Here is a 26444-nt window from a genome sequence, read left to right as displayed (position 1 = left end):
TGAATAATGTGTCCTGAAAAAGGGGCAGTCAAAATCAAAAGTAACAGTCATTATCTGGTGTGGCCACCAGCTGCATTAAGTACTGGCAGTGCATCTCCTCCTCATGGACGCAACCAGATTTGCCAGTTTTTGCTGTGAGATGTTACCCCATTCTTCCACCAAGGCACCTGCAATTTCCGGACATTTCATTTCTGGGGGAATGGCCCCTGACCCGCTCACTCCCGGATTTAACAGGTCCCAGACGTGTTTGAGATCCGGGCTCTTCGCTGGCCATGGCAGAACACTGACATTCCTGTCTTGCAGGAAATCACGCACAGAACAAGCAGTATGGCTGGTGGCATTGTCATGCTGGATGGTCATGTCAGGAAGAGCCTGCAGGAAGGGTACCACATAGGGAGGATGATGTCTTCCCTGTAACGCACAGCGTTGAGATTGCCTGCCATGACAACAAGCTCAGTCCGATGATGCTGTGACACCGCCCCAGACCATGACGGACCCTCCACCTCCAAATTGATCCCGCTCCAGAGTACAGGCCTCGGTATAACGCACATTCCTTCAACAAAAAATGTGAATCCGACCATCACCCCTGGTGAGACAAAACCGAGACTTGTCAGTGAAGAGCACTTTTTGCCAATCCTGTCCTGTCTATTGCGGACAGTCTGAGCACTGTTAGAGGGATTGTGCGTTCCTGGTGTAACTTGGGCAGTTGTTGCTGCCATCCTTTACCTGTCCTGCAGGTGTGATGTTTGGATGTACCGATCTGTGCAGCTGTTGTTACACGTGGTCCGCCACTGCGAGGACGATCAGCTGTCCGTCCTGTCTCCCTGTAGTGCGGTCTTAGGGGTCTCACAGTATGGACATAGCAATTTATTGCCCTGGCCACATCTGCAGTCCTCATGCCTCCTTGCAGCATGTCTAAGGCACGTTCACGCAGATGAGCAGGGACCCTGGGCATCTTTCTTTTGGTGTTTTTCAGAGTCAGTAGAAAGGCCTCTTTAGTGTCCTAAGTTTTCATAACTGTGACCTTAATTTCCTACCTTCTGTAAGCTGTTAGTGTCTTAACGACTGTTCCACAGGTGTATGTTCATCAATTGTTTATGGTTCATTAAACAAGCATGGGAAACAGTGTTTAAACCCTTTACAATGAAGATCTGTGAAGTTATTTGGATTTTTACGAATTATCTTTGAAAGACAGGGTCCTGAAAAGGGGACTTTCTTTTTTTGCTGAGTTTATATTGTGGGAAAATACAAATGTATCAATGCTTGTATCATGTTTTATTATAATACAGTATGTTTTGGTCACATTTTTTTACTGTATTGAATTGCATTGCAGTTTATTATTGTTACAATGGTCTTCATGCTGTTGAATAGACTGACGAATGTAATAAAATTCAGTATTTTTCATGTTTTCAATTTTTACACCACAGTTATTTTGTTTAGTTAAACTACCTTTAAAAATGGTTACTTACTTTAAAGACTGTAATAAATTATGTGCTATTTGTACATCTCAATATTTAGCAATGTTTTCAGAAGTTGTTTAATAATAACAAAATCTCTTTCATTTGAATGGTTTGCCCTTACCAAAAAGGCGTCCTCGTCGTTAAACAATTAGTGGTGCATTGTGGGATATAACAAACACATGCTGACTTCGGATCAGTGAAATGCATGCTCAGTTAATGCTTTTGCCTGTGCGTTTGCTCTACAAACTGGTCCTGAATCAGTTAACCAATTCTTCATCCGGAAATGTATCTCGAGGTTCATTTCGAAGCAGACAGCTGTAACCAACCTCAGCTGAGCTGAACATTTGTCAACAATAGTTTAATTTGACCAAACGAATCGAAGCGTTACCTGGTTTAAGATACCTTTACCGAATATAATTCGGTCTTTGTGTATTTTTCAAGCTGCCATCATTTGCATTTTAGAACATTGTCAAAATGAATGTGACACTTGCTGTCAAGCAGTATATCTCCAAAATGATAGAAAACAGCGGACCAGGGATGAAGGTTCTGCTCATGGATAAAGAGACTGTAAGTAATTGTAGCTAGAATGTAGTAGTTCTAACGATGTAACGTTACAGTGGTTACAATGTATCAGGTTACTTTTGTTGACATCCATTGTCTATCAGAGACAGACACGTTGAAGGGACAGAACCTTGAATTATTCAACAATTCCTGAGAAATGTTAATAATATAGAAAGGAGAACCAAGGATGTTTGATAATGTCATACTGTCAGCAGCTACTCCCATTGGAAGTTGCATAGGAAAAACATCAGAAAAGTGGATACACAAATGTGGATAGGCCTGCATCATTTGGACTCAAGACCATATTCAGGACTGTAACCTTTCAGCTGTCACAACCAGTCATGGAAGGAAAATAATGAATCTCATTAATCTCTCAGCAAAATCTCTGGCTCAGGTAAAAAGGAATGTACTGCATCACATGCCTATTTGTTTGTGTTTTCTCATCAGACCAGCATTGTCAGTGTGGTCTACACTCAATCTGAGATCCTACAGAAGGAGGTCTACCTGTTCGAAAGAATCGACTCACAGAATCGAGACAACATGAAGCACCTCAAAGCCATCTGCTTCCTCAGGCCAACCAAGGTGCCCCAGTCACTGTATACACATTGTAGCCAGCCTTTGCTCTGCATTAAAGGTCCAATTCATCTGTTTTTATCTCCATATCAAATCATATCTGGGTAACAACTAAGTAACTTTCTATGATTGTTATCAATTAAAATGGTAAAAAATAAACAAATAGCTTCTTAGCAATTTCTCAAGCATGAATTTAGCTAGGACTGTCTCAAAGTGGTCTGAGTGGGGAGGGGAAAACTGAAAATGAACTGTTATTGGCAGAGAGGTTAGGAACTTTCTTATTGGTCTATTAACTAATTTACTGTGTGATGACGTCACCATGGAAGGCCAAAACTCCATCCCAGCAAAACCGACTCAGGCGGTCTTTTCAAACAGCTCTTACACTAAAAGGGATAATCTTTTTCACAATTTCACAGTATTATTCCAACCTCATAGTGTGGAAATATATATCTAACACAGGAAAAATCATGTTTTTGACTGCACTGGGCCTTTAAGACTTTAGCCTACACATTCTGTATCTACTGGATTGTGTCCATCCACAACTGTATGAATGCATATTTCAACTGCTTCATTGTACCTATACCGAATGTACACTGCATATTGCATTGCATCCATACACTATGCACTATTTGGAGGCAAAGGACTTTAGTCATGCTCAATTTTGGATTTGTATGACACCCCTGACTTTCTCTCTGCCCTCATTACAGGAGAATGTGGAAAATCTGATACAGGAGCTCCGGCGACCCAAGTACAGTGTCTACTTCATCTGTAAGGATTTCTGCACTGTTGTTCAAATCATATGGTTCAATGTTCTGATTCTTGTGAATGTTTTTAGATAGATCAAAGACAGATAACAAGGACTAAGATCTTATGTCTCTGGATCATTTATATGGTTTAGAACTAGACTCAAAATTGATTGCCCATGTATCAACCGTGAATTATGACAACTCAGTAATTTCATGTTGACGGTAATTGCCCATACAGAACAATTATATATTGACACGTGTTTTAACAACATGTACAGTGCCTTTGGAAAGTATTCAGACCCCTTGACCTTTTCCACATTTTGTTAAGTTACAGCCTTATTTTCCCCCCTCATCAATCTACAAACAATACACCATAATGACAAAGCAAATACAGGTTTTATACATTTTTGCAAATTTGTAAAAATAAAATAAAAAATAAATATTACATTTACATAAGTATTCAGACCCTTTACGCCAGGGGTGTCAAAGTCAAATGGACGGAGGGCCAAATAAAAAATTTAGCTACAAGCCGAGGGCCGGACTGTTCGAATGTTCATTGAAAAAATTTTAAATGACGCATATAGTCTAGTGAACCTAATTGAACCTACTGAAAACCTAACAAATATATTCCAATATGATCAGATAAATAAAGCAATATTTTCTTATGGCTCTGTCAGTAATCTTTAATTTTCAACAGACACAAAAGACAAATTTCCTTTATATAAAAATCCCCATAACATGAACATTAAATGAAAGAAACCGGTATTCAAGGCACCATCAGTAGCCTATATTTTCTATTTTAGCAAAAGTGGGCTAAATTTACTTCAAAGAAAAAAACAATAATAGCAATTTTCTATCATCCACTCAACTGAAATATTTTTAAAATATAATTGGATTGAAATACAATAAAATAAAGTGCAAAAATCTATTAATCAAAAACAACACTTTGTTTAAGGAGAAGTAACATGCAGTGAAAACAAATTTTAAACTTGAACTGAGTAAAAACTCTAAATATGTGATTGCACAGTAATGTTCACTTGTTTGAGGTTGAGGGTGATACTTGGTGGTGTCCCATCTTTTCCACAAGTTCATCAATGTTCGGGGTAAGGCTCTGAGCTGAGGAAATCCTCAGAATTGAGTGGAGGTGTTCAGCAGTAAGTCGACTTCTGTGTGATGTTTTGTTCAGGTTCATCAAAGAAAACAGTTGTTCACACAGGTATGTGCTGCCAAACATAGACAACGTTTGAGCAGCCTGGATGCGCAGCTGGGGCATTGTGTCGGGGAGGAAACGGGCGAACTCCGCAGCACCCACTGCCGCATATTTTGCCCTCAGTGCATCATTGCATTGGAGGTCAATCAACTCCATTTGGAGGTTTGGTGGTGAGCTTTCCACGTCAACAGCAAATGGGTTACCGAGCAGTTCCAACCTGCTTTTTTGTGCTTCAAAGTCAGCAAATCGGCGTCGAAAGTCAGCGGCAAGCATACCTATTTTATCAGCCAACTGTGCGCTCGGGAACGCACTGGTAGAGAGCTCACCGTTGCATTGTGGGAAATGTAGTATTGGTGCGTGTAAAAGATCTGCGGGCTGCCGGCTTGCTGCGGTCTGCGGGCCGGTTCTAATAATAAATCAAGATCATCCCAGGGGCCGTAAAAAACCTTCTCGCGGGCCGGATGTGGCCCGCGGGCCTTGACTCTGACATATATGCTTTACGCAGTACTTTGTTGAAGCTCCTTTGGCAGCAATTACAGCCTTGAATCTTCTTGGGTATGACGCTACAAGCTCGGCACACCTGTATTTGGGGGGCTTTATCCCATCCTTCTCTGCAGATCCTCTCAAGCTCTGTCAGGTTGGATGGAGATCGTTGCTGCAAAGCTATTTTCAGGTCTCTCCAGAGATGTTCGGTTGGGTTCAAGTCCGGTCTCTGGCTGGGTCACTCAAGGACATTCAGAGACTTGTCATGAAGCCACTCCTGCGTTGTCTTGGCTGTGTGCTTAGGGTTCTTGTCCTGTTGGAAGGTGAAACTTCGCCCCAGTCTGAGGTCCTGAGAGCTCTGGAGCAGGTTTTCTTTAAGGATCTCTCTGTACTTTGCTCAGTTCATTTTTGCCTTGATCCTGACTAGTCTCCTAGTCCCTGCCGCTGAAAACCATCCCCATAGTATGATGCTGCCACCACCATGCTTGACCGTATATATTATATTTACAGACAGCAATATTTAAACCTTGTCTCAGATTCTTTAAGCAGAATTAAGTCAGGACAGAGACTAGACCACTCAGGAACAGTCAACACTTCTTAGAAAGCCATTCTGGTCTTTGGCGTTAACATTTGTATAATTGTCCTGCATAAAAATAAAACCCTATCCCAGGGTTAGGTTTTCAGAAGACTGAGGTGGGGTTTCCTCTAACTTTGTACCTGGGCTCTGTTCCTTTTATTACTTATTTTGATCCTTACAAACTCCCCAGTCCCTGCCGGTGAAAAGCATACCCATAACATGAAGCTGTCCATAAATGATCCCCAACCAAATTTACTGAGCCGGAGCAATTTTGACAAAAATAATGGAACATTTCAAATTGTGATTGATAGCTCGGGAAAATATATTTACATATATTCTACATTCAAGTGTTGTTTTTCGAAACACCTAATTTCTTTTTTACTATGTTTCATAAGTGGCGGGTAGGCTATACCTCAAAAGCTGCAGAATTTAATTTCAACTACAACTCAATGATCCAACTATTGCATGCAAAACGGCATTTTGGGAACCTAATGCTAAGGTACCAGAGGTCAATAGAGATTCAACATCATCATTGAGGTAGAGAAGGTTGTGAGGTGTGAATGTGTATTTTTTCACATATATCTTACAAATATATGAACATATATTTTATTTATTTATATATTTGATCAATATATTTCCCCAATATATTGAAATATATTCAGATTTTATTGAAATATATCAATATATTTTTCTGTATGGGTGACATCCTCCTCATAATCCTTTCTAGACTTCAGCAACGTCATCAGTAAGAGTGAGATAAAAGCCCTGGCCGAGGCGGATGAACAGGAGGTGGTCGCAGAAGTGCAGGTAAGTTAACACTAAGGGCAGTACTTTAGGATAGGAACCATACGTTAGTTACCCAACTTTTCTTTTCTTTTTAAATTTTCTCGACTTTTATTTGTATTGTTTTTTTTGGTAGAATGATGGTCCATAGGTTTTTCCTACTTGTCCTAAATCTAAATGTTGTATCATTTCTACTTCTAGTTAGAACCCCTTTACACTACATGTAGTCTTGTAATAGTAGAAATGAGTATGTGATATCTTTTGACATTTTAAACTGGAAACGAATAACTCAAGTTCTCTCATATGACTGCAGGAGTTCTATGGAGACTTCATTGCTGTGAACCCACACCTTTTCTCCCTCAACCTCAGTGGTGTGGCAAGGGTAAGACATGCAAATAGGCCATAACGCTTTGGATATGTGACAATTTATAAAGTGACCCATTATTCATCTGCATTGATTTTAGATGAACGTTTTCTATTTGTCTCTGCGTATGTCATATTCCCTCTGTATTTCTGATCTATTTACAGAGTGCATTCATATCTCATACTGTGTGTGTGTGTGGTGTGTGTATTGCAGGGTCGTAGCTGGGAGCCAACTCTCCTGCCACGTACCACCCAGGGTCTGACCTCGGTGCTGCTGGCCCTGAAGAAATGTCCCATGATCCGCTACCAGCTGTCCTCAGACATGGCCAAGCGACTGGGAGAGAGCGTGAAGGTGACTAATATCACATGCACACCTATCACACGCGCATACACACACGCAATCTCACTACCCATCTCCTCCCCCAGCAAATCATCACCAAGGAGTATGAGCTGTTTGACTTCAGGAAGACAGAGGTGCCTCCTCTCCTGCTCATCTTGGACCGCAGCGATGACGCCATCACCCCACTACTCAACCAGGTCAGAACTAAGAGTCAGAGTGATGACTCCGTCACCCCACTACTCAAACAGATCAAAATTAAGAGTCAGGGTTGTATTCAGTATGCACAACAGAAGTAAATGCTCCAAAACTAAGTGAAACTAAGTGTTATCTGAATGGGAACTAATAGAAAATAATTTGTAAGATAATCTACTTAGATAATATGTTTGGTATACATGTTTTCTAGCCCGGGACCAGACTGAGCATTTTATCAGTCGGGAACCCAGGCTACATTATTACAAAAAGATAGGCAATGATCAGGTCATTATAGTCATACTACATACAGACAGTATATTCACATCATTCTGATGTGTACTGCAGCCTCTGATCACTTGGGGGCAGCAGAGTCTTGTACTTATATTTACCAAGCCTGCAAACTGCACTGTAAACTAGGTCATGTACTCAAGGCCCTTAGTGTCACAGCTAATGCACCAATCTTTAGCTCACATTAGACAAGCTAATCAAATGGTGAAAACTACATATACTCTTCATCGCTGAAGGAATTTAGAGATGACATTAACTTTATTTCATTGTAGGTTTCATTGTTTGTTTCCCTGCTCCATCTAGTGGACGTACCAGGCCATGGTGCACGAGCTGCTTGGCCTCAACAACAACCGCATTGACCTGTCCAGAGTCCCAGGGATCAGCAAGGACCTGAAGGAGGTGGTGCTGTCTGCAGAGAACGATGAGTTCTATGCCAATGTGAGTCTCTAGGCCTGGTTCCAATTCTGCACAAATGTGCCATTTGGCTTTGAAATGGTCCCATTGGGCCGGCTGGCCGGTAGCCCAGAGCAGGGTTATACAAATGTTATTTTCTTAATGTTGGACATAAATGATTGTAAAAACACCAGTATTATAGCACCAAGTGATTTTAATTTTTTTAATCTGTTCCAAACTATTTCCATGCATAATAGATAGACATTTGTATATGATCACATATAAGCAAGGTTTGAAATGATTATGTTTCCGTCAAATGTTATATCTATTTGGGCTTCTTGCTGGTCAATTTGCAGTCTACAAATTTTTTGTAATTATGTTCCGGCCCCCTGACCATCCGCTCAAGAAATAATCAGCCTGTGGCTTAATCTAGCTGATGATCCCTGGCCTAAAGGTTAGGAACGCTGGCCAGCAGCCCTCTTTAAGAAGACTCTGAAGGAAAAAATGCCGGAATGTGTAGCAGCCGGTCAATGGGGAAGGTTAAAGAATTCCGACAGGGCCAGATGTTGGCTGACAACTTCCAATTCACTCTCACATTCTCTTATTCAGAATCTGTACCTGAACTTTGGAGAGATTGGCACAAACATCAAGAACCTGATGGAGGACTTTCAGAAGAAGAAGCCCAAGGAGCAACAGAAGCTGGAGTCCATCTCTGATATGAAGGTGAGACCTGGGAACTGTAGTCCCACAAGAACTCAATTTCCCAGCATGTCCTGTAGTAGTTGCTCATTTAGAACCACAAATACGTCTCAGTCTCATTGGTTAATAACCACTCGGAATTAGATAAATTATTTCTTAATTCCAATAATGATACAAACTATAAATAATTGCTGCAAGTTTAAGAAATCGTTCTGTTTTCTTTCTTCTTTCTAATCATTCCCTCTGTTTTCCTCTGCAGGCGTTTGTAGACAACTACCCCCAGTTCAAAAAGATGTCGGGCACAGTGTCGAAGCACGTGACTGTGGTGGGCGAGCTGTCCCGCCTGGTGAGCGAGAGGCACCTGATGGAGGTGTCAGAGCTGGAGCAGGAGCTGGCCTGCCAGAATGACCACTCAAGCGCATCACAGGTAAGACTCTGCTCTGAAGTTAAAGGGATACTTTGGGATTTTGGCAATGAGGTCCTTCATTTACTTCCCCAGAGTTATTTCTCTGTGTCCAGTGTGAAGGAAGTTAGTTATGTTTGATAACCAATGCTAACTAGCAGCATGCTAGCAGATACCCATAGACTTCCAGTCATTGCGCTAACGCTAGTTAGCATTGGCTCGAGAAACTACCTCTAACTTCCTTCATAATGGACACAGAGACAAAAATGGTATCCACAAGTTCATCTGACTCTGGGGAAGTGGATAAAGGGCCTCATTGACAAATTAGAAATGTATTAGAAATAAAACACTGATATGACATTTCCATATGTATTCAGACCCTTTACTCGGTACTTTGAAGCACCTTTGGCAGTGATTACAGTCTTCTTGGGTATGATGCTACAAGCTTTGCACACCTGTATTTGGGGAGTTTCTCCCATTCTTCTCTGCAGATCCTCTCAAGCGCTGTCAGGTTGGATTGGGGAGCGTTGCTGCACAGCTATTTTCAGGTCTCCAGAGATATTTGATCGGGTTCAAGTCCGGGCTCTGGCTGGGCCACTCAAGGACATTCAGAGACTTGTCCCAAAGCCACTCCTGCGTTGTCTTGGTTGTTGTCCTTTTGTAAGGTGAACCTTTGCCCCAACCTGTGCCTGGTTTCCTCCAGACGTGATGCTTGGCATTCCGGCCAAAGAGTTAAATCTTGGTTTCATTAGACCAGAGAATCTTGTTTCTCATGGTCTGAGAGTCTTTAGGTGCCTTTTGGCAAACTCCAAGCGGGCTGTCATGTGAGCTCTGTCAGAGTGACCATCGGGTTCCTGATCACCTCCCTGACCAAGGCCCTTCTTCTCCGATTGTTCCGTTTGGCTGGGCGGCCAGCTCAATGAAGAGTCTTTGTGGTTCCAAACTTCTTCCATTTAAGAATGATGGAGGCCACTGTGTTCTTGGGGACCTTCAATGCTGCAGAAATGTTTTGGTACCCTTCCCCAGATCTGTGCCTCGACACAATCCTGTCTCGGAGCTCTACGGACAATTCCTTCGACCTCATGGCTTGGTTTTTGCTCTGACATGCACTGTCAACTGCGGGACCTTATATAGACAGGTGTGTACCTTTCCAAATCATGTCCAATCAATTGAATGTACCACAGGTGGACTCTGATCAAGTTGTAGAAACATCTCAAGGATGATCAATGGAAACAAGATGCACCTGAGCTCAATTTCGAGTCTCTTAGCAAAGGGTCTGAATACCTATGTAAATAAGGTATTTCTGTTTTTCATTTTTAATACGTTTGCTAACATTTAAAAAATCTGTTTTTGCATTGTCATTATGGTGTATTGTGTGTAGATTGATGAGGAAAAACAATAATTTAATCAATTTTAGAAGAAGGCTGTAACGTAACAAAATATGGAAAAAGTCAAGGGGTTTGAATACATTCCGAATGCACTGTGTTTTATTTTTCAATTTACCGGTAGGAAACATTTCTATTATTACCAATGTCATTTCCTGAATTGGCTGTTGAAATGAATCAACACTACAACCCTGCTCTACACTGACGTGGTGCCAGAGACTGAATAGAATCACACTACTAGATACTCTATGTAGATGGAACACAAGTCAAATATGAACCAGGCAGAGGCTAGACACTGACCAGATGCAGGCCTGAAATAGACATTGACATGTGGTAGACAGGTAGACAAAGAGCAGGCACCAGACCGAACTGCCCAATATGTAAGGGTCCTATCACTGTCAACAATGAACATGTGACATCATATGTTTATTTCTGGAGGGGGCTTACAGCTCAATGCTTTATTATACCATAACACACACAGTTCGCATAAAAAAATACACAATTTTCCCTGTTTGTTGAAGAATACAGCCTACTGCTGTATTGTATATTGACTTGGCCACTTGTAATAATAATAATGACTTTCAGAATACAATGAAACACTGCACATAGAAATCATAGTGAAGTATCATAGAAAAATAAAGAATTTAAGTCTGTATTAAAGGCTATGTAAAATATCCTCCCTGTTTTTCTGCAGAACGTGCGTCGGCTGCTGCAGAACCCGCGGGTGAGTGAGATGGACGCGGTGCGCCTGGTGATGCTGTACGCACTGCGCTACGAGAGACACAGCAGCAGCATCCTGCCGGGCCTCATGGAGGAGCTCAACAGGAAGGGCGTGTCAGAGAGGCATTGCAGGGTAAGGGAACATTCTATACTGTACCACTACCTGGCCTTTGGCAATATGAGGACTCTATACTACCTGGCCTTTGGCAATATGAGGACTGTATACTACCTGGCCCTTGGCAATATGAGGACTGTATACTATAGCCCTTGGCAATATGAGGACTGTATATCAATAGCCCTTGGCAATATGAGGACTGTATACTACCTGGCCCTTGGCCCTTGGCAATATGAGGACTGTATACTACATAGCCCTTGGCAATATGAGGACTCTATACTACCTGGCCCTTGGCAATATGAGGACTGTATACTCCCTGGCCCTTGGCAATATGAGGACTGTATACTACCTGACCCTTGGCAATATGAGGACTGTATATTGTTGTTGTATCTGTCTTATATTATGTGGAGGATGTTATTATTTTGGGATTTGTCAATGCCTCTGTGAGATAAATAAATATTTGTTCAACTCAACAAAGTACAATACAGTATGTTTGATGTATCTGTCTCACCAATCTAGGTGAAAACCAGGTTAGAAGAATCAACGTATGCCTGTTTATCCTGTTTAATCTTTTACCTCAGATGGTAACGTCCATGGTGGAGTATGGAGGGAAGAGGGTGAGAGGAAGTGACCTCGTCAACCCCCAAGATGCTGTCGCCATCACCAAACAGTTCTTCAAGGGGCTGAAGGTACACCATTCTCTCCACAATTTAGACAGATACTAGCTGGAGTTGTGTGTCCATGTAGCCATTCTCGGCCAGTTTCTAATAAAACACCTTTGTTTTGTGTGTGTGCATGTCTCCAGGGAGTTGAGAATGTGTACACGCAGCATGCACCGTTATTGCAGGAGACCTTGGACCAGCTGATCAAGGGGCGGCTGAAGGACAGTCAGTTCCCCTACTTAGGACCCAGCTCCCTTAGAGACAGGTAGACTGACACACACACACTTAGACACAACCTCAGACCCTTTACCTGTATAGCCAAACACACACACTGTTACTGATATGTAAAAACACATATTCTGTGTGTATGAGCACGGATAGGCTTACGGTTTATCACCATTATTGGATTACCCCAACCAGATGATAGCCTATCAGGGGTAACCATGTATTTCCTCTTCAGGCCACAGGATATCATAGTCTTCGTCATCGGAGGGGCCACCTATGAGGAGGCACTGGCGATCTATAACCTGAACCGCACCGTGCCTGGGGTTCGGATCGTACTGGGCGGCACCACCATCCACAACACCAAGAGGTCAGAATCATCAACCACACCTCGTGACCTTTTCGCCTCAGTCAAATTACATCCAGACATAGCCATTAGACATCCATTATTTGATACCAGGTCTACACATATGATCAAAATGGCTTAAACCCTTAGAGTCAATGTTCCCGCCCTGCGGAAATCTAATTAGCATAATAAAAACATCCCTGTTAAAATCCTTCTTTGTAAGATAGAGATATCTGTATTTTGCATGGGATGCGTCGCAATCCACTGCATCCGCCAATGGTGGCCGAGCTACAGCGGTGTTTGTCAGACCATGAGACATCCCGAAAATCGGTCTTCTCGCGAATACTTCTGTAGCGTCCGAACGGTTTGGTTGAACTAATATGACCACTCTATGGACAGATGAGACTCTCCCGAATATGATGGTGTTCTCCGTTTTGCTCTACGACCCCACAAGCGTCACGGGACTCGTCTGAAGTCGGTACCGCCAATCTGCTAACGTCTGTCTGTAGCATCCGAACAGTTTGGGCTACACACAAATATGACCCCTCTATGGAACGGTGAGACTCTCATCAACATGTCCATTTCGTTTTGCTTTGTTCTTGGACGTCCACAAGACTAATCTGAAGGTAGCCCGGTACCAGATAAATATTAATGGAAGTATAAACTGAGTGTACAGAACATATTGAGTTGCACCCCCCCCTTTGCCCTCAGAACAGCCTCAATTTGTCGGAGCATGGACTCTACCAGGTGTCAAGTGTTCCGCTGGGATGCTGGCCCATGTTGACTCCAGTGCTTCCTACAGTGTCAAGTTTGCTGGATGTCTTTTGGGTGGTGGACCGTTCTTGATACACACGGGAATCTGTTCAGCGTGAAAAACCCAGCAGCGTTGCAGTTCTTGACACAAACCGGTGCGCCTGGCACCTACTGCCATACCCTGTTCAAAGGCACTTCAATATTTTGTCTTGCCTATTCACCCTCTGAATGGCACACATACACAATCCATTTCTCAATTGTCTCAGGGCTTCAAAATACTTATTTTAACCTGTTTCCTCCCCTTCATCTACACTGATTGAAGTGGATTTAATAAGTGACATCAATAAGGGATCATAGCTTTCACCTGGCTTCACCTGGTCAGTCTGTCATGGACGATCCCTTATTGATGTCACTTAAATCCACTTCAATCAGTATAGATGAAGGGGGGGAACAGGTTAAATAAGTATGTGCATAATGTTTTGTACACTCAGTGTATATGGAAGTAGTTTAGTGCCAATTTCTTTGTTAAATATGGGTGTTAAACAAGTCAAAATATATTTTAGATTCTTCAAAGTAGCCACCCTTTGCTTTGATGACAGCTTTGCACACTCTTGGGATTCTCTCAACCAGCTTCATGAGGAATGCTTTTCCAACAGTCTTGAAGGAGTTCCCACATATACTGAGCACTTGTTGGCAGCTTTTCCTTCACTCTGTAGTCCAACTCATCCCAAACCATCTCAATTGGGTTGAGGTCGGGTGATTGTGGAGGCCAGGTCATCTGATGCAGCGTTCCATCACTCTCCTTCTTGGTCAAATGGCCCTTACACAGCCTGGAGGTGTGTTGGGTCATTTTCATGTTGAAAAACAAATGATAGTCTCGAATTTGGACTCATCAGACCAACGGACATATTTCAACCAGTCTAATGTCCATTGCTTGTGTTTCTTGGCCCAAGCAAGTCTCTTCTTCTTATTGGTGTCCTTTAGTAGTGGTTTCTTTGCAGCAATTCGACCATGAAGGCCTGATTCACACAGTCTCCTATGAACAGTTGATGTTGAGATATATCTGTTACTTGTGCTGAAATTTCTGAAGCTGGTAACTCAAACTTATCCTCTGCAGCAGAGTCTTCCTTTTTTTCTTCCAGGGTCTTCCTTTTCTGTGGCGGTCCTCATGAGAGCCAGTTTCATCATTGCGCTTGATGGTTTTTGCGACTGCACTTGAAGAAACTTTCAAAGTTCTTGAAATTTTCCGGATAGACAGACCTTCATGCCTTAAAGTAGTGATGGACTGTTGTTTCTCTTTGCTTATTTGAGCTGTTCTTGCCATAATATGGACTTGGTCTTTTACCAAATAGGGCTATCATCTGTATACCAGCTCTACCTTGTCACAACACAACTGATTGGCTCAAACACATTAAGAAGGAAAGAAATTCCACAAATGAACTTTTAACAAGGCACACCTGTTAATTGAAATGCATTCCAGGTGACTACCTCCATGAAGCTGGTTGAGAGAATACCAAGAGTGTGCAAAGCTGTCATCAAGGCAAAGGGTGGCTACTTTGAAGAATCTCAGTTGTTTAACACTTTTTTGGTTTTGAGTTTTGATGTCTTCACTACTATTCTACAATGTAGAAAATAGTAAAAATAAAGAAAAACCCTTGAATGAGTAGGTTTGTCCAAACTTTTGACTGGTACTGTACATGTAACCTACTTGGACACCAGGTCCCCACATTTCCCACTCTCCCACGCCGAATAGCTTGAAGCCACAGTGTTTTTCTCGCAGGCTCTATTTCCCTACGTGGGAGCATTGCGAACCGTAGGTCGGGATTTTCCAACTTGGTTACATGTACATTGAACAACACAGCATCTTTTTCTTTTACATATTTTGTTATTTCTGTATAACAAAAAATCGACAAGAAGTTGGAAAATAATGTTTGCTTTCCCCAATTTGTGATTGAAGGGAATTCCTTCTTATGACGTGAATATCGACTCGGAGTCAGTGTTCTGGGAGTCAGTGTTCTGTTCTGTACGTACAGTGTAGGCCACATTTGAATGTAATTTTCTGTAATGACTTCACTAATGTTAAAGTTTCGGCATTTCGGTTTTTGTTAAATTACATGAAATAACTTCACCAATGTTAAAGGGGAATTTTACTCGATAAAATGTATTTTTTTGAGTAAAATGTCCCTTTCTGTAACTGTTCTACTCATGGGGGCGGCAGGTAGCCTAGTGGTTAAAACGTTGGACTAGTAACCGAAAGGTTGCAATATCAAATCCCCGAGCTGACAAGGTAAAAATCTGTCTTTCTGCCCCTGAACAAGGCTAATAACCCACTGTTCCTAGGCCGTCATTGAAACTAAGAATTTGTTCTTAACTGACTTGTCTAGTTAAATAAAGGTAAAATAAAAATGGGGCTAAACTTTTTAGATGACGACTAAGGATATTAGTTGTGTTCTGTATGGTTTACTATGTCCATGATATCCCTTGGTTTCAATGGAGTCGCCTGAAGAGTAATTCAGCTTGTAGTCCTCTTTTGAACCTTAGTTGTTCTTTGTGTTGTGCGAAGATGTGGAATCAAGGCCCTTTCTCTGAAAAGCAGTTATTTCTCTCTCTCTCTCTCTCTCTCTCTCTCTCTCTCTCTCTCTCTGTCTCTCTGTCTCTGTGTTGGCTGAATAGAACATTGTGTGATTACGTAACACGATGGTGCTCAGGAGATGCGTCCGTGCTCTTTTTGTGATGCCCCTTCTGACACTCCTGTGTGGGATCAGCCCTCTTCTCTTTCATCACGGGGTCTGGACACACACACAAATGTCAAACCATACATTTTTCTCCCGGTTATATGACAACTTAGTGGTCCTCGTCAACTGTTGATGAAATTCCAACCCGAGCAGGCTGAGATTGACCAGGTCTTACCTGAGAAGTGATTTAGCCAAGAGAGACCAACGCTTCCTGTTTGCAGTGCTATTACATCACCCGGGTTGCTAAGCAGCACCTACTGTATGTGCTGAGTGATGATGCTCCTTGGCCACGTCTTTCACATTTTTATCGCGGAGCGCTTGCTGATGCCCCTCAGGTGAAGTGTCTCCCACACCGGGTTATGTAACACCGTCTTAAACTTTCCACGTCTGGGAGTTCAACTTTCAACTGTCTTTCTCTGGTCCCGAGGCGTTTCGTGTTGTACTGCAGCAGTCACTGTTGTGCTGTTAAAGGTAATGGGTGCACCTGTGTTGTGAGGTTTATTTTTTAGCGTGCCGTTGCTGTCCCATGCTAGTGAAATGCTGATTCTCGCTATATATGAGTTGTTTACATTTTAGTGTCGTGACGTTGTCTCTGTTTTGCCTGTCACAAGCAGGCTTGTTTATATAAGCTGATGTTGACATAGTGTCACATGTTCATTATTCACTTCTATGCTGCTAGCTGTATTTTCATTCAGTTTTAGAGATAAAAAAAATTCTGCCAGTTTTATAGTTTCGCTCTTAGGGCAGATTCTAGGTATCCAAGATAGATGCCATCTAGATACCGTCTCCTGCCGATGTGACATTGAGTAAGGCACTTAACCCATAGGTTGCAGAGTGGGTCAAGGCAAGTTGTTGCCCTCCTGCCTGGTTGGCCCTGGTTTCCAACTCTTCTGGGTGTTTGTGTGTGTTGCTTGGGAGGTTTGGTTCAAGCGAAAAAAGTCCATGATCTGAAAATAACAATGCACATTCATTTTTCTTTTATTCATTTTTTATATAACTAGGCAAGTCGGTTAAGAACAAATTGTTATGTATAATGACGGCCAAACCCGGACGACGCTTGGCCAATTTGTGCACCGCCCTATGGGACTCCCAATCACGGCCGGTTGTGATACAGCCTGGATTCGAACCAAGGTGTCTGTAGTGACACCTCAAGCACTGAGATACAGTACCTTTGACCGCTGCGCCACAAGTAGTCTTCTTCTGACATCTACTTACACGTTATTTAATAACCCTTTAATGTTGGCTGTGACGGCACGTCCCATGCTTTTGTAGCTCATAGCCACAGTTGGTGGTACATTTGATCCATGATCTACCCCTTCACCCAGAGGCACTGTAAGCCAATATGAATGGGGCTCTTAAATGTGTCTTTTAAGCTTCTTCCCCCCTTTTGTACTGCATGAGTCACTCGATGCTCATAGGTACTCATGAGCTGTTTCATGATAATGCTCCCTGCAACCAGCCACACAAAGACACAATAAACACATTTGGGCGATTTGTCCAGGCCACCCTGTACTGCTGTGTGCTGCCCCACTGGGCCAAAAGGCTGGAGATATATGCCAACCAATAATGGACCAGTACCATCGTCACTGCAGGGGTCAGTATCTCCCTTTTGAAACCAGGACTGGTATTGAATTATAAAATGGCTGATTGAATGATACCACGTTGCTCTCTTGTGCCGTTTGAACTTTAACCTCAGGATAAAAATAAATAAATGTGTAGATGGGTGGATAGTAGGTTATCTGACCTAGGTCCTAGACCTAGACCATGTGTTTAGTCACTCGCTGACATAGGCTAGTCGCCCAGAGCAGGCTGCGTGAATGGAAACCCACTGAGAACAGATGAACATCGGCAAATGTCGCGCTGGTATCCCTGATATATCACTGCAATACTTTGAAATTACTGCTCTATCAAAAGTCAAAATGACTATCTTTCATTGGCAGAGGACTGTAAGAGAGACAAGACGGCTGCTCTTTAGAACCTTGCCTTTCAGAGTGAGAAGAAGCCTAAATGTCTCTCGTGTCGTTTGCAATCACACCTTGAAATGTCTTGGCTTGATCAGCTAACAGAAATAGGTATTTTGACATTTCTCTAGTAGGTCTCTTTTTTGTTGTTGCCATGTCTCAGCCATATCCTTGCTTTACAGACCGGAACCCTAGTGACACACACTGTGTGTCTGTCAGTGTCACAGGGCTGGGACTGAGGTAATCGTGTCTGTCATATTGGCTTCTGTTTTTAGATGAACATTTATTTTGAGAGTCACAGAGATGTTGATGTACTGCTCATGCGTCTCTCAACTCGTGAGGAAGCAACGGAATGATATGTTCCTTTTCTGCCCTCTCGCACAGCTTCCTGGAGGAGGTGACATTGACGGCGGGTGCAGGCCAGGCCGAGAGGCTGCAGAGGGCGGGTGGTCAACCAAACAGACGCTGAATGTTTGTCGTCACACACCCCCCCCCCCACACTCTCACGATATCTTGTGTCCGTTCCTTATTGGTATCACTAGCCCATGCTTTAATTCATGAAGGCGTCCCACTAAAAACATTCCGGTGTGCTCAGCTGTCACCACCACACTGCTGGACTCTTTATCAACCCCTTAAAAACTTGTAACTGGGCCAATTAACTCCAACCAAATGAACATGTAACCCAATTAGACAGCCAGGTTACCTAACCCTGGGTACTAAAGCGATCTGTTCCCCACGTAACTAGGTTACCCAGTGGCTGACTTGTGACTGAACGGAACACTCGCAATGTTAGTGTCTAACATTTGAACCTATTGCAATGTCACATTTCCTCTTAAATTGAAGTTGAAAACTTCAGTCTTATATTAGACCCTTATTTAATTACTGAAAACAGAAGTGACACGACTTTTGAGTCTTGTTTATCTTAAAAGTGAATAAATGGGCCCAAAAATGTCAAACATTTCTCTCGAAGATTACAATATGTACAGTGTATGTTTTTCTTCCTTGCCTATGTACATTTCCACATGCTATGTACATGTTGTCCAAACATACTGATTTTGAAATGACTGTGTGAATATTTTAAAGAAAATACCAATAAAGAGTGAAATGTTGTGTGTCCCTCATTTATCTTTGGGATTGTACAAATTTCCTGTTATGGTGTAATCGATTTTCCTTCCCATCACCCATTTCTTGTGGCATTTGATGGAAGTAGCCCTAACTGTTTTGATTTCATTCATATCTAGTGTTATTGTGCACAACATTCCCCCTTCGATCAATAATGATAACATAATCCTGTTCCCCCATCCAATTCCATTATGCTAAGCCATACTCTCTCTGAATATCTTTTGAGAAATGCCCCTCTGTTGTACTTTTTGTTTTTATACTATTTCCTGCACCGTGTTTCCGCTATGACATGAAAGTACAGATTGTAAACTGTATCTACTGTTGGCTGTGTTTGGTCTTTGATTGTGGGTTAGTATGATTGCTCTGGTTCAACTCAGTGATTTCATGTTTAGGTAAGGAATTGAATGCCACCCCCCTCCACAACAAACAACCCAAACATGTTTGGCAGCCAATGTTTGGCAGTTGTTTCTTTGCCAAGTGCCTACCTCCACTGCCAGCCACATGGGCCACAGATATTCAGCCTGCCTCACTATAAAACCTCTCCAAACCCCCCCCCCATCCCCAAATCAGATCCTCTAATCCTCCACAACAACAACCAGCATTGCTTGGGTTATGTTCATAAGAAATACAGCAGAAAGCGTTTACAACGGGAAAGGGAAATGTGCATTTCTTATTGTACTCTCCCTGTTTGAATCCATTTGATTTATTTTAATACCAAATAAACCAGAGCCTGTTCACCATAACACAGTAGCAACTGCACAGTCCGGGTGCATCCCCTGGAGATTCTGGCTGAGTGTTCTGAGAGATCTGGGGATCAGGAAAAGGCTCTGAGTTTGTTCTCTGAGCAGCTTAATTCAGAATACTTACACAACACTGCTTTTTCTTATTTGAGGTAAAAAAAATGCGGTGTTCAGTTTGTTTATTTAGAGGCTAAGTAGATGGGAATATGACTACTAGGAAAGTCGCCCCAGGATGTCTCTAATTTGCCAACAACTTCCATCTGAACCCAAGAGACATGAGTCATACGACAGGATAATTTGCCCAATTTGTGTTTGTAATGACTAAGGTAAATGTGATGGAGTCAGTCTGACTGAGCAGTCATATGTACAGCATTTGTCTCTTCTCATTTGTATATCTGTATATTGAGGAGGGGAGAGGGAACAGGCACAGCTGAAAATAGTCAAGAAATAGACAACTACAGTCGTGGCCAAAAGTTTTGAGAATGACAATTAATCTTCACAAAGTTTGCTGCTTCAGTGTCTAGATATTTTTGTCAGATGTTACTATGGAATACTGAAGTATAATTACAAGCATTTCATAAGTGTCAAAGGCTTTTATTGACAATTACATGAAGTTGATGCAAAGAGTCAATATTTGCAGTGTTGACCCTTCAACAATTGAACCGCTCTCCTTGAAGTTCTTGATGATTTGATAAATGGTTGATTTAGGTGCAATCTTACAGGCAGCAATATCCTTGCCTGTGAAGCCCTTTTTTGTGCAAAGCAATGATGACGGCACGTGTTTCCTTGTAGGTAACCATGATTGGCAGAGGAAGAACAATGATTCCAAGCACCACCCTCCTTTTGAAGCTTTCAGTCTGTTATGCGAACTCAATCAGCATGACAGCGTGATCTCCAGCCTTGTCCTCGTCAACACTCACACCTGTGTTAACGAGAGAATCACTGACATAATGTCAGCTGGTCCTTTTGTGGCAGGGCTGAAATGCAGTGGAAATGTTTTTGGGGGATTCACTTCATTTGCATGGCAAAGAGGAACTTTGCAATTAATTGCAATTCATCTGATCACTATACATAACATTCTGGAGTATATGCCAATTGCCATCATACAAACTGAGGCAGCAGACTGAAAATTAATATTTGTGTCATTCTCAAAACTTTTGGCCGTGACTGTACTAGCCTACTGTCTGGAGTGCATGTAACAGTCATTTAAACATCTCCAACATGAGATAAAACTTTGTGGTCTCCTAGAAATAGAATAGAAAGAATAGATTATATTTCTATGTTGGTCCCCAAATACTCACCATAGAAATAGAATAGAAAGAATAGATTATATTTCTATGTTGGTCCTCAAATACTCACCATAGAAATAGAATAGAAAGAATAGATTATATTTCTATGTTGGTCCTCAAATACTCACAATAGAAATAGAATAGAAAGAATAGATTATATTTCTATGTTGGTCCCCAAATACTCACAATAGAAATATAATAGAAAGAATAGATTATATTTCTATGTTGGTCCCTAAATACTCACCATAGAAATATAATAGAAAGAATAGATTATATTTCTATGTTGGTCCCCAAATACTCACCATAGAAATATAATAGAAAGAATAGATTATATTTTTATGTTGGTCCCCAAATACTCACCATAGAAATAGAATAGATTATATTTCTATGTAGGTTCCCAAATACTCACCATAGAAAGAATAGATTATATTTCTTTGTTGGTCCCCAAATACTCACCATAGAAAGAATATATTATATTTCTTTGTTGGTCCCCAAATACTCACCATAGAAAGAATAGATTATATTTCTATGATGGTCCACAAATACTCACCTTCCCCTCTGTAATATGGTTCAAATTGAAATATTTTGGGCTAACCTCCCATCTCATCCTCTTGGTTTTATGGATAAATCTAGTAGTCCTAATTATTACAATAATGTATAGGTTCTATCGAAAATCAATAATGGCATATAAAATCATTATCATAATGATATCAATTGTGGATTTTTGTTTATAGGCCCCTATATGGGCAGGTTATTGTTGGCTTCCTCTCAACTGACCCTTGCTCTTCTATTTTCCTAACCTACGAGCAATTTGACATCAGCCGTCTTGGTGACATCACGCCGACAGCGCAATAGATGGAGCTGTCGAGCGCTATAGTAACGGGAATACCCTTTCAGCCCGCTTGTTTGAGATCAGTGTAGCCTACCTACGGAGGTGGAGGGACGATGCCAACGTCTCGTAATAACGGACAGTGCACGACCTGACCACGTCATCGAAATTAAGAATAGAAACCGTTAATACGACATATTGGGGCAGTAGAAGAAAGGGAAAGACAGCTTATTCATTAAAAATTGAAAGAAAGGAAAATACTTGAAACTGGATCAACTCCCTGTCTCACAACCACAAAAGTGATTCTGTCATTATGAAGAAGAGCAATTTAGCCAAACGGGTAAGATATAGCTTTTTTCTTCAAGTATTGGGTGCATATTTTTTTGATATGCATCTTTGCATTAGGCTATACATTTTCTAGGGTATAACTGGCAATTTGCCCAGAATCGGGCATTATGCGCGTTTTGATACCACAGCTCACATTGGCGGCAATATCACACACATTGTTTAGATCACACATTTGACATTAGCCTACAATTCCTAAACAATGGCCTTTTGGCAGCTCCTTACGCGTCCCACATTCAATGTGTAGCCTGTCAATTTGCTTCTGTGCCATTGCACGAATTTCCTCAACATACGGCTTCAATCTTCCAGTGAAGAAAGAGGAGAATGTGTTTTCTTGTCATTAGTGTACCATTGCCAGATGCTCGTTGTGCTCTATCGGTTGGTAGCTTTCATATGTTTTATTTGCCACACCCTGGATGGTATAAGACCTGCAATTCAATTTTACGCACAGAAGAGCGCACAGTTATCATTTTGGGGGAAAGAAGCGAGGAGACTCATAGGTCCTATGTCTTACTGAGAATAAAATTGAAAATGCATTTGCCTTTGAAAGAAGCTCTTATTTTCTCAGTACTCTCGCGAACATCTTGTTACGTAAACTTAACTAGGTTTTAACGGATTTATTCCACTTTGAACATGCAGGGTCCTCAAGATGTCAACCAACTGTCATCGCAGCCAGACAAAGTCGGCTGGATCCGCAAGTTCTGTGGTAAAGGGATTTTTAGGGAAATATGGAAAAACCGTTTCGTGATACTGAGAGGAGACCATCTGTACATCTCTGAGAAAGAGGTATGCACTTCTCTTTTACCTCCAATAGCATGTGTAGGCTGTAATTGTGTCTATGCCTACAGTAGGCACCCCTGTACTTGAAATTGTTACGGCCAACCTGTGTGTGTGTGTGTGTGTGTGTGTGTGTGTGTGTGTGTGTGTGTGACTGTGTGGGAACATATGAACATTTGATTTAGTTTGCCTGTACTGCTATTAGAAGGTTCACGTTTCCTTTGTTGCAGGCTCACCTTGCTTCAGTAGAGATGCTTTTGTCTGTGTGTCTGTCTGTCTGTTTGTCTGTCTGTCTGTATGCATGTATGTCTATGCACCACACAGTTGAAGGCCAATGAACCACAAATACCACACAGCCTGTCTAAGATGCATCATTAAGATGACAGCTTTGACAGCAAACATGGATTTCACCTTTTAGCCGTAGATGGACATCCTGGGTTTCTCAGGTTTCAGAGTTCTGGGGAACTTGTTTTGTGAAAATAGCCTTGCATGTAACCTACGCCTGGGCTGTCAGCGCTTGGTCTGTTGTTTCCAACAACAAATTTAACCAAGATTCCTTAAGTTTTTCAAAACCTGCTATTGCTATAAGTCTGGGAATCGAGGCTCTCCATGGAAAGGGGATCAAATCTGATTGAATTTCCTTGGCTGTTGAAAATAAATAGGCTAAATTGTCAAATCTAAGCACAAATTACCATGCAAGCAAAAAACATTATGCGCTGAATTCGGATTACTTTCACTGGCTCAAACGTGCCCAACTTTTGAGGTCAACAAAATACCCACTGGGCACAGAAGTAAATTCAACGTCTATTCCACATTGGTTCAAAATCATTTAATTGAAATGTTGTGGAAACAATGTTGATTGAACCAGTGTGTGCCTAGTGGGTACTACTATGGACATTGGTGACTCAGTAGCATCGTTGGGAAAATGTAGAATACTGTCCGTTACAATAGAACAAGGTTTTGGCCATGGCATAGAAATATAACTATTTTGTTTGGCTGAAAGTAATGACTTATGTCCAAGTGCTTTTATGACATGAAAGGTTCCAGTGAACAGCCTCATTATCAGCACAAGTTTCAAGATCACATGACCTAGATGTTAAACCTTGAGCTGTAGCGAATTCACACCCTTCATCTACTGTATTCTGTCGAAAGGCATTGAACCATCACCATGGACAGGGCAAGGACAGGGCGTGGACAGAATCACCTGTCCATTTCTGTATTCTCTTTTTTTTTTGGAGGAGGAGGAGGGTCAGATTCTGTTTGATGTCGCTGTTTCAATACTCCTCCCACAAGCAGTAACCATGGAGATAAACGCTACTGACAGCTGAGAGGGCACATGTCTTTCTGAAAGCTGAATAATGCCCTTTAAATGATTCCTGGAAAGGATTCCCAGAACAGCGAATGAAAGTTCCACATAAGGGCTGCATCTCTCTATTGCTCTAATGAAAGAGAGAGTGGGACTCAGGGCTCCAGCTGCACGCAATGCCAGTTTCCCGGATAATTTTAGAACCAGAGTTTTAAAATGATTTTTTTCATCTGTGCTGTGCTCCCTTACAGCCTGCTGGATGAGCAACAAACACGTGTCAGAAACTGAAAAGACCACGGCTGACACAGCTGCGCCTCTCGCTGTGCCTGAGGACCCCCAAGCATCTAAGGCCTCCACCCCCTCAACCCTACCGTTTACACACACACACACACACACACACACGCTCAGCTGAGGTTCAGTTGCTTTGTAATGAGTTCACCTGTGGAACAGAACATATCAGTTCAGCGTGGTTCTCTTTCTCTCATTATCGCGTCTCCCACATGCTCTGTAATTTGTTGGATTTTATAGTTATTTTATGTAATGCACCTATTGTTCGTTTTACACGTACAATTCAATGTTTGTTAAGGAGCCATTGTTATATCATGTATATTGGTAAGTGGTGTGCTACCTATTTGTCAGGTGAAGGTAACTGCAAACCCAGTGATAACTATTTGACCTGCGTGTACTTGTGTGTGTTATGTGCTCTGCTGCAACTTCTTAACCACATGATTAATGGTGGTGGATTATTCAAATGAGAACTTTGAAAAGACAAGCACGCTATTCATGAAGTAGGCCAGAAGGCTAAAAAGAACACAGAGACTTGTATCTCCGACGCTCAGCGTAACCACAGCCGAACCGCCTCATGGGGCCCGGGATAATCTTTCATCTAAAACTCCCGTCTTTGAGTTTGATTTAATGTTTTATAGACGTTGAGTGATATCATGTCGTGAGCGAGTTTGAGCACAAATGATGTTTTGAATTGCCCCAATCATTTTTATCAATCACAGATGAAGGAAAATCATACTGTGGGTTCACTCTGAAAGTGTATACTGTATTTCATGTCAGGTGTGGTTTGGAATCAACATAATCAAGCATCAATATCCACAAAATATACAGCCTGCGGCTGTTAAACACTTGCGTTAAAACGTGACCGACATTGAGGTTGAATTTATCTGCAATTGATTGAATTGTGGCATGAGTGTGCAGGCTGGCATTGACCGTATCAAATTGTCTGCTAACTCATAAGATTAGCTACATAAACTAGGGAAGGGCAGTAAGCAGCTATGTTGCTCTATTACCTCTAAGCATCCTCACACGGGACACCAGTTCGATGTGAGAGATTCTCCAGGAGGATTTGCTACCATGCAACTGGGACTTTGAGAAGTTAACTGCTGGTGACATTACTCTGTACTACCCCAGATGATTAAAATGTACTTCATCCTTTGACCACTAAGAAGAGCACAAATATGTTCCTATCTGTTCTCCTGTCTTATTTTTTTGTGCTTTTATTGTGAAGGAAAGGTGATATTTTAGAGGGAAGTTCAGAGAGAGAACTCCTGCCGCTGGAGGGCATATAGTCTGGAGGTCGGTAGCGCTACCACGAGACTTGGGCGCAGAGCACAAATATAATTTTAAGACTATTGGATTTCATCGCCTGCCGGTTACTTAGTAGTGTCAGGGGAAATGACTCAAGGAACAGCTACAGTATTTTTATGTTGAAAATGTCAAGATATCATTAAAAGTTCCATAATCTCAAAGAGCCCGCTAACTGCGGTGTATTTTTCGTAATATGCCGACTCAGCTACTGCTCACAGTGAAAATCTGTGCAAAACCAGGATTTTTTTTTTTTTTAAGTAAATCATCGTCAGCTCAAGCTTCCCATAATAGTCTACAGAGCCATAGCTCTGAGAGCCTTGATTGGCTGGCCAGACAGACACACTGCAAGAACATGCAGTACACAACACATGAACTGCATAGATACGTGAGTTACATTGAGGTCTGTTCCTCCATAGAAGGCCATGTCTTCTGTGTGAAAAGTGTACAGTATGTTGTCATAGTTGAGAATA

At 41.8% G+C, this 26444-nt stretch overlaps 2 protein-coding genes across 2 annotated transcripts in view; both read left to right on the top strand.

The window, feature by feature from the left end:
- Positions 1-1741: 1741 nt before the first annotated feature.
- On the top strand, positions 1742-18640 carry LOC111955203 (vacuolar protein sorting-associated protein 45). Its single transcript, XM_023975348.2, has 15 exons — positions 1742-2027; positions 2469-2603; positions 3302-3362; positions 6338-6417; positions 6707-6775; positions 6971-7108; positions 7183-7293; positions 7880-8014; positions 8579-8692; positions 8928-9095; positions 11151-11309; positions 11873-11980; positions 12097-12218; positions 12414-12545; positions 18355-18640. The coding sequence occupies exons 1-15, from the start codon at positions 1935-1937 to the stop codon at positions 18437-18439; spliced, it is 1710 nt and encodes a 569-aa protein (XP_023831116.1). The 5' UTR covers positions 1742-1934; the 3' UTR covers positions 18440-18640.
- A 3391-nt stretch (positions 18641-22031) lies between these two features.
- Positions 22032-26444, top strand: part of plekho1a (pleckstrin homology domain containing, family O member 1a) — a 29194-nt gene continuing 24781 nt past the window's right edge. Inside the window, exons 1-2 of the mRNA XM_023975604.2 lie at positions 22032-22290; positions 22935-23081. Coding sequence (XP_023831372.1) covers positions 22264-22290; positions 22935-23081 — 174 coding nt within the window. The 5' untranslated portion in view covers positions 22032-22263. The remainder of the gene's footprint in view (positions 22291-22934; positions 23082-26444) is intronic.

The sequence above is a fragment of the Salvelinus sp. IW2-2015 genome, linkage group LG30 (assembly GCF_002910315.2).
Source record: "Salvelinus sp. IW2-2015 linkage group LG30, ASM291031v2, whole genome shotgun sequence".
In the NCBI taxonomy this organism is placed as follows: domain Eukaryota; kingdom Metazoa; phylum Chordata; class Actinopteri; order Salmoniformes; family Salmonidae; genus Salvelinus; species Salvelinus sp. IW2-2015.
Note: the sequence above shows the minus strand (reverse complement) of the source record. Positions and strands in the feature narration are given on the sequence as shown.